The 9,132-nt window shown below is 42.3% G+C and overlaps 1 protein-coding gene across 1 annotated transcript; it reads left to right on the forward strand.

Annotated features, from left to right (window-relative positions):
- The first annotated feature begins 1,140 nt into the window (after positions 1-1,140).
- Positions 1,141-4,323, forward strand: IL17A (interleukin 17A). The gene is made up of 3 exons (XM_070583909.1): positions 1,141-1,176; positions 2,441-2,643; positions 3,901-4,323. The coding sequence occupies exons 1-3, from the start codon at positions 1,141-1,143 to the stop codon at positions 4,136-4,138; spliced, it is 477 nt and encodes a 158-aa protein (XP_070440010.1). The 3' UTR covers positions 4,139-4,323.
- Positions 4,324-9,132: the final 4,809 nt, after the last annotated feature.

Here is a 9,132-nt window from a genome sequence, read left to right on the forward strand (position 1 = left end):
GGTCATCTACCATCACCACTGAGATTCAGCTGCTCATGGCCTCCCTCACTGATCAATCAGGGTCGATCTAGCCAGGAAAACAGAAGTCACTTCAGGCATTTGCAACAGAGGAAATTTAGTGGAAGGAACTGGTTACCATTGTGATTGAGATTGGCATCAGCAAGAAGCTACTACCAAGACTGGAGGGACAAAGAGAGCAAGCTGCGCTCCAGAAGAGAGGGTGGGGAGACCCTTTATTCTCGCTCTCTTTCCTTCTCCCCACTCCAACTCTTCTGCCCTCCAATTTCCCTTTGGCTGAATCCACCTGACGAAGGAGTCTAAGAGAGCCACCTGCAGGGTCAGTCTTCTGAGATACAGAGTAGAGCAGGACAAGAAGGAATGGAGGCCCAAGATCCAGCAAACTTCTTATGCACCCCAACTGTTGAGTCAGAAGTGCTGGTCAGCCTCCTTGCGTTACCGTTTAATGTGAGAAACCAGCTGAGAGGACCTGAGAGCCATTATCCACCTCACTGGGGAGAGGGTCAGAGAGAGGCTGACATGTAGCCAGCCACATCTCTACCCACTTGACCCCTCATCTTTATCAGCCTGTGGTAGTCCTCCATGTTCCTGAGGAGGAACTCTTCTCAAGGACCTGAAATCAAAGTTCGTCTCAATTAGAGAGTAGAGGAAAGGAAGGAGAGAACCATTCCTTCCTCCCTTTCCTTCTTATCCCTCCTCATTCCTCCTCTTTCTTCTTGTCCTTATCACCCTCTACTCTCTGTTGTCCTCATTTTCTCTACCTCCATCACCATTCTTCAGTCTCCAATTCAGTTTTCATTTCCTTCCTTTGCCTGGCTACCTCTCCTCAATTCTTCATCTCCATCTCATTCCTCTTAAAGAACTGCATGAGTTGACAAGCTGCTTGGTAACATGTAGTTTTAAACATGCCTTTAACAGTAAATATTGCATCTCTTGAACCTAGTTATTAGTTCCTTGAGCAGAGTAGGCATTCAACAAAGCAAGTGTTAATTCAATGAAATAATATGTCCTGTCATCATTAAATTATGATGCCGTTCCCATTTTCCTTCAGAAGCAGATATTACACGTCACAAAGGGGAGGTTCTTCTCTGACCTCATTTGGGGATGGAACTTTTAACTAAAATGGTGTCACCCCTAAAACCACTCCGACACGCCAACGTAAGTGACCACAGAAGAAGTAAAGTCCTATAAAAAGGGAGAAGATAGCGCTATACTTCAGCATCTCACAACAGGCAAGAGCTCATCCATCTCCAGTTAATCAGGAGAAACTACAATGGCTCCTCTGAGAACTTCATCCGTGGTGAGTCCTGCACTAAAGTGCAATGCTCTTGTTGATTTGGACCAGCTAATGTTTCTGGGCTGCGGGCATGAAATTCTGGATTCTAACTATGGAGATTCAAGAATACTGTATACATAGGATAGCAAATGAAATCTTTGGTAGTAGATACTTGTCATGGTATAGCATTTTCACGAACTGACATACATCAGTCTGAAAGTTAAGATTAAAACTGAAAGATAGCTATACTGAGGCTAAACCGCACAAGAAACATCACATGATGCTGTGCAGTAGGAAGGAATGCTTATTGAAAATCTGGTTTTCTGAGTACAAGGGATTTAATATAATTCTCCCACAGCATTTTTCTTTAATCCAAAGTAAGATGGATCACTCTCCTTGAGGATTTAATAATTTGTGGCAGTGACTTTTCTTTCCATCATCCTATTACTATACCATAGTCTTGGTAGACCAAACCTATTTATTCTAAGTAGGTACATGTGTAACTGTGGTTAAGAGTAAATAGTTTTTATATTTTTAAAATATTTAACTTAAAGCATCTTTTTGAAACCCAATTTGATTACAGAATCAATATATGCAAATTTAGGAAAACCGGAAAATATACCTAAGAAAACATAAGGGGGCTCCGGTTTGGGGTTGGATGTTTGCAAATGGTACCAACAGCATTGCTAACACTAAAACTGAAACCACATGGATTTTCTCCAGCTCCTCCTGCTAAGGTGCACATTTGCCTTCACCTAGGGTTTCATAGAACACTAGGACAGGAGAACAATGGCGCAGGAGGACGTTTTCTCCCAGAAAATCAAAGTCATTATTATTCCAGTGACCTGACAATGATGCATATACTGACAGGATGATGGGTTGCCATATTTACTAAAATTACTGCCAGCCAGTGAATAATGTGTCTTTCCTCAGTCAAATGAAGACTATTCAAGACTGGTGAAAACTCAATGGTCTTAACATTATTTTGAACTGGCCAGTTTTTCATTTAATGGATCTGAAAATTCAATATAGATTGTTCTGGAACATAGTATGTTCTCTATGGTTAGCAATACAATCATCATCACTATTTGTTAACAAAATCCCATGCTAATCCAATCTCCCCCCTCTCTCTCCTTGCCCATTCAGTTCCAGTCACTGCTGCTGCTGCTGAGTCTGGTGGCTATCGTGAAGGCGGGAATAGTAATCCCACAAAATCCGGAATGCCCGAACACTGGGGACAAGAACTTCCCTCAGAATGTGAAGATCAACCTAAACGTCCTTAACCGGAAAACGAATTCCAGAAGGGCCTCAGATTACCACAACCGCTCCACCTCCCCTTGGAATCTCCAGTACGTAAGGGCCCCAGACAAAATCTCTGTATTCGTCTACCTTTTGTGCACCGCATTGTCAGTTAAGTCACCTTGAGGATGATTTTACTGATTCAGAATCATCAGTCAAGCCTGGAAGGGCCATTGTGCAAAACAATGATTCTCAAGCTTTCCTTCTACAGACTTCTTTGATAGGACACAGGACAGCCCCCAACCCTGCTCCACTCCATAACACCTATCCTATTAGATCTCGTTGTCACTGACACCAAAAACTCACCCAGATTAATGTTGGTCATCATTCTAATATTTATGATACCACGAGTCTATTTTTTTTTTTTTTAAAAAAAGACATTTATCATAGGAGGTTAATGCTTGAATTCTTTTTACCAGAGCTACCATTGAAATAACTAGCAATCAACTGGGATCTTTCCGCCTTTTCTTTTTTGGTCATATTAGCACTGGGAAAATACAACTTGAATCCCAGCAGAGAAAGTGTCATGTTGGATATTTCCATCCCATTTTGAGTTAGATAGTCTTGATCTACATTCCCAACAGACCTGCATTTGCCGTGTCCCTAGTGCATCTACTATTTAGACCCCATGAAGAATTAAATACAAAATGTGTTTTGATAAGTTGATTTTATGCAAAGAAAGCCTCAGTTCTGTGGAGCCTACAAATTCACAGACTGTGGGGTTTCTTCTCCTCTTCCCATAAGTAAGAATAGTTCAAATAAATCAATTTAAAAGTCAACTGAAATCACTCACTCAGCTGGAGGAGAGAGAGAAGAGAAGGTTCTAGAGGGGCTTAGCTTTTGTATCCAGCCCTTCATATCAGCTCTGGGCTCTGTCCCAAGAATGTGCTGTCAGTTAGGATTTTGAAGCATTCCCTGTTTCAAAGGCAGACTTCATTAAGTCAGATTAACAGCTCTCTTATTCGCAGATGACTCCCTTGGTCTTTTTCCATCTACATACTCTAAAAAAATTACCATTTGTGTCAAACTTAAATCCTTTCTATAGTCTCAGTCTATCTTATTTTGTTCATTCTTCAAAGAAATTGGGAAAAAACAGATTATTGTCTTTTTTTCTATAACACTTCGTGTGCTTAAAAATCCAAGTTTTCTGCAAACTGCTTCCTTTTCAGACTAACAGCCCTTAGAGACTTCGAAATGTCTGTAATTTGTCACTCTGCATATTTGCCTCCCTTCGTTTACTCCTGTCTCATTGCCTTCCTGCTTCGACCAGGAATTCACCTTCTTCCTGGCTTTTGTCTCCCCTACAGCCGCAACGAGGACCCTGAGAGATACCCCTCTGTGATCTGGGAGGCGAAGTGCCGCCACCTGGGCTGTGTCAATGCCGAAGGGAAGGTAGACTTCCACATGAACTCCGTCCCCATCCAGCAAGAGATCCTGGTCCTGCGCAGGGAATCTCAGAACTGCCCCCACTCCTTCCAGCTGGAGAAGATGCTGGTGGCCGTGGGCTGCACCTGCGTCACCCCCATTGTCCGCCACATGGGTTAAGAGCTTCGGGTCTGACCCCAGCTCCCCAAAGCAGTTAGGCTTTCTGGGGAGTAGACCCAGCCCCATTTCTGACCAAACTCAGGGGGCTTCTTAAACTAATTGAAGTTTCAGCTGAAGTTTCAGAGGTAACACTTTGGTTCAGAGATAGAATCAGAATCTTCTTTCCCTTTCCCCAAGGAGGAAGTTTAGACTCAGCACCAATTTGCTTCTTGTTTGCTTTTCTAAGGGTTTTAAGTTATTTATGTATTTAAGAGGCCCTGAAATCACTTTGGGGCATAAGATTCCATTTTAATGTATTGCATGCCTTATTTTGTATTTTTTTAAGACAAGATTCCAGACTTAGGAATTTTATTATTTAAAAGGTAAAACCTATATTTATATGAGTTATTTATGGATCTATTTATATTTCTTAAGTCTTTAGAAAAAGTGAAATAGTATGATTATCTATTCTGCCTAGGGTAATCCTAGATAGGATTAAATAGAGGTTGAAAATTTCTGAGTTTGTACTACCTATGGATATAAGATTTTCTCCTCTTTGTCTCTGAGGAGTACATGACATGGCTGAAAAGAAAGACTAGACGTATGTCTTATCTATTAACTTAATTTTGTGAATTGTGGAGGTTTCACAAGAGAGACAAGTCTAACTCTCTGCTCTGTTAAACCATTGTAAGAAAAATAATATGTAATAATAAAGTTTGGAAAGAAAATTTATTTCCTTATTTTTTCTCATTAAAAGTAGTTCAGGGGCCGGCCGGTGGTGCAGCCGTTAAGTGCGCATGTTCCACTTCAGCACCCGGGTTCTCCTGTTCGGATCCCAGGTGCGGACATGGCACCACATGGCACGCCATGCCTGGTAGGCTTCCCACATATAAAGTAGAGGAAGATGGGCTCGGATGTTCGCTCAGGGCCAGTCTTCCTCAGCAAAAAGAGGAGGATTGGCAGCAGATGTTAGCTCAGGGCTAATCTTCCTCAAAACGAAAAAAATAATAATAAAGCATTATATGTTAACAAAACTTTAAAAAAAAAAAGTACTTCAGCGAGCTCAGCTTTCCCCTCTTTGGAAGAGGATGCAAATTCGCTGACAGAGCCATACAAGGCCTGCCTTTGAGTAACACCCTCCACCCACCCCAAGTCCAAGTTTTCAGTTTTACATGACTTCAGGACAGTAGAGCACAGAGGCTCTCATCCTATCAGCCAATGCTGTGGGCATAAGCATTCCAAAATGAATCAATCAAATAAAAATAATGGCCCTGGGAAAATGGCATGTCATTATAAAGATCATGCAGGGAAAAGAAAAGACTGTCCCAAAATATGACCGGAGGTTTGACAGGGAGGAGGAAGTGCTGGGAGAAGACATTATCTTCAGACTAGAGTGTCCAGACTCTCTCCAAATGCAGGCTCCTTTTGAAGATTAATGCGAACCAGAGATGGAGAGAGGACATTTTTTTCTTCCTCAGGCCACACCCCCAGGATGCTTCCCCTGCTCTGGCTCTGATCCAGTGCACCCCAAGACATAGAAAAGAGCCAGTGGGGCAAAGCAAACTTGAGTATGAGAAAAGCTCAGCCCAAGTAAGACAAAAACTGAATCACATTCAATTCCAGAGTAGTTTCAAGTTTCGCATCGTAACCATTTTCCCCCACCACGGCCCAGCCTGCTGTTTTGCCCTACTTCTAGAGGCCCCTGGAAATTCTCAGGCCAGTCCCCAGGCTCCCTGCTTATTGAAAGACCATCTTCTGCACTCCCTCATTCTCCTGTAGGCTCCAGCCCACACAGAGGCTCATGGCTTTTCTCTGCTTCTTTTCCAATTCCAAACCCAGAAGTTGACTTCTCCAGTCCCCTTCCTTTCAGCGTCATTTTGTGCATTACATCTTGATGCTCATGGCCATCTCTTGTCATGATCTTCACATAAGAGATCCCTAGGGAGCTGCCACTGAGAGTTTCTCACAGCCCTTATGCTTTACAACCTCTCACTAAAATCCTGCTGCTCGTTGTCCAGTTTTCCCTGAATGGCGGTGGTGAAAATAAAAATTTCTTTTTGTTTTGGGATGGAGGGCAAGAAAGGGGCCTATCTATCCACAGTCCTGAACCATTATTTCCCTCTGGGTTGTATTTTTGAGAATTTTGTGGGTGGAAAGAGGCCGTTGCCTTCCACGTCTTCCCTCCCTTGCTATGTGCTGCTTTTACTCCATCTTCATTTTCCCCAGTTACCACCATGATCCACCCAGTCATCTAGTCTAGAAATCTGTGAGGCATCCCTGCCTCTTCCCTCTTCCTCTCCCTCACTCCTAAGACCCGCACATCCCCAAACTCATTAACCAGCACTTCAGGAAATGTCTCAAATTAACCCCCTCCGTGCCCAGGTCCAAGACTTCATCTGTTCTCATTTCTCTCCTCAGTTATTGCAACAGCTCCTGTCCTCCTCTATCCATCCTCCAGCATCTATCTATGGCACAGAATCAGACATGACAAAACACACCCTCAGTAATCTAGCCACGTGCCTCCTCCTGCTTTATCTCATCCTGCTTCCTCCTTCAAGTTTCGCCTGTAGTCATAGCAAAGTTGTTGTGACCACAAAGCTGTTCTTGACTTCAATGCCTGTGTCATGTGGTCCCCGTTACCTTGAATGCCTTTACCTTGAATACCCTGAATACCTCCCCTCCTGTTATGCCATTCATACGCTGCTGTTATGATCTGAATGCTTGTGTCCCCTTAAAATTCATATGTTGAAACTCAATCCCCAAAGTAATGGGATTAGGAGGTGGGGCCATCGGGAGGGGATTAGGTCATGAGGACAGAGCCTTCCTTAATGGGATTAGTGCCCTTGTTAAAGAGACCCAGAGAGCGCCCTCGCTCCTTCTGCCATGTGAGGAGACAACGAGAAGTCTTCAACCCGGAAGAGCGCCCTCACTCAAACATGTTGGTGCCTTAATCTTGGACTTCCAGCCTCCGGAGCTGTAAGAAATAAATTTCTGTTGTTTATAAGCCACACAGTCTGTGGTATTCTGCTATAGCAGCCCCAACAGAATAAGGCACCTGTCCTGCCCACCTCACCCACCCTCACTGCTCTACTCTTGCTTAGGGAGCATTTTCTCTAAAGAGCCTTCCAGACCCCATCACTCCAGTAATCCCGGATTAGGTCCCTCTCTTTTGGGCTCCACGAGCACTGTGGGAATCGTTTATCACTACTCTTACAGTGTATTGACTTTATCTATTTAACCAGTTTGTGGTCCCTTTCAAGCCAGACTATCAGCACCTGACCTGTCACATCGCAGACAGTCAATATTAAAGTAAACTTTGAACCAATGGTCCACAGACACCTCAAAGTCAACAGAGACAAAACTAAACTCACTAGCTCTGCTCCCAAACTAGTTTAACCTACTGGTTTTTTTATCTACTCAAATGACATCATGTACTCACCCCAGCGAGAAACTTAGATTTCTCTCTGTAACTCATTACCCTCATCGAATCAGTGACAAACCCCTCATGAGTTCTCTTATGTCTTCTCCTCCCTCCCCATCTCCAGAGTTACTGTTCAAGCTGCAATGTAACATGGTGCTAACTGGTCTCTTTGCTTTGCTTCCCATAGTTTATAATTCAATGTCTCTCAAATATCCGGGGGAGTCTGGTCAGAGGAGGTAATTAAGAGCTGCTGCAACCAACAAAGCTCAAATAAACAACGATTTATTTCTTAATCCGCAGGGAGCTTCGCTCCACTCAGACATTCAGGGACCCAGGCTGACTGAGGTTCTGCGTTCTTGTAGCAGCACCGTCTAGAACTGCACAGTCTAACCCAGTAGCCACTAAGCACGTGTGGCTATGGAGCACTTGAAATGTGGCTAGTCCCAACTGAGTTGTGTTGTAGGTGTCAAATACATTCTGATCTCAAAGAATTTTTGTCATCGTTATTTTTCAGAGTAATTATTTGCAAGAGTTCAATTATTAGTTGTTAGGGTCATAATTTTAACGTGCAGCTCACACAGAGAGGGTGCTATCAGTACACTTCTCATGCATTTTTCCTGGGTACAAAGGATGAGCTGTCTTATTACAGACTCAACAAGATATAAGATACGAGGGGGAGTGTGAAAAAATATCCTTAATATTTTGAGGGGGTTGGGGCAATGGAACACTGAAATGCTTGTTTTTCATTCTGGCTCCTCAGTTCTGGGGATTCTAATATTTTCTCTTTTTTTTAATTGACATGTAACATTGCATTAATTTTAGGTGGACAACATAATGATTCGATAAATGTATATATTGCAAAATGCTTACCACAATAAATTTAGTTAACATTCATCATCACACATAGTTACAACTGTTTCTCCTTGTGATGAAAACGTTCAAGATCTACTCTGTAAGCAACTTTCAAATATACAATACAGTATTGACTATAGTTACCAAGCTGTACATCCCAGGACTTGTTTATAACTAGAATTTTGTACCTTTTGAACACTTTCATCCATTTCAATATTTTTTTAAATGTAAAATGTCTTGTTAATTTTTATATTGATAAATGTTTAAATGATCATGTTTTAGATATTGTGGGTTAAATATATTATTGAAATTCAATCTATTAGAAATTCACCTGTCTCTGTTTACTTTTTTTAATATGGAAACTAGAAATTTCAAATTAAAATGTGGCCAGCATCACATTTCTGTAAGACATGTAGCCATTGAAAGCAAAGAGAAGGCTGAAAGCTATACGTGCAGGTTTTAAGGGCCAAACTCATTGGTCAGAACCCAGTCACACAGACCCACATTAACACCATGAAGACTGGGAAACGTAGCATTTCTCCACATCCAAAAAAAGGAAAAGGAAATGGGATTTCATAAGCACATGACATTATCTCTGCCACAGGACATATGAATGAAGGCTCATGCATGACGTACTCCCACAATTACACAATTCCAAATGGCTGAGCTGTTACATGGCCACTTTCTAGTGTAAGAAAACCTAAGTTGCACTTGAAAGTAATGTAACAGGAATACCCTTGAA

This window comes from Equus przewalskii, chromosome 19, assembly GCF_037783145.1.
Source record: "Equus przewalskii isolate Varuska chromosome 19, EquPr2, whole genome shotgun sequence".
Lineage (NCBI taxonomy): Eukaryota > Metazoa > Chordata > Mammalia > Perissodactyla > Equidae > Equus > Equus przewalskii.

Excerpts from the sequence above, each read along its gene's own strand:
- IL17A (XM_070583909.1), top strand. The coding sequence starts at position 1,141 with ATGGTGTCACCCCTAAAACCACTCCGACACGCCAAC. Across the intron at positions 1,177-2,440 it reads AACCACTCCGACACGCCAAC|TTCCAGTCACTGCTGCTGCT; the intron begins GTAAGTGACCAC and ends TTGCCCATTCAG. Across the intron at positions 2,644-3,900 it reads ACCTCCCCTTGGAATCTCCA|CCGCAACGAGGACCCTGAGA; the intron begins GTACGTAAGGGC and ends TCTCCCCTACAG.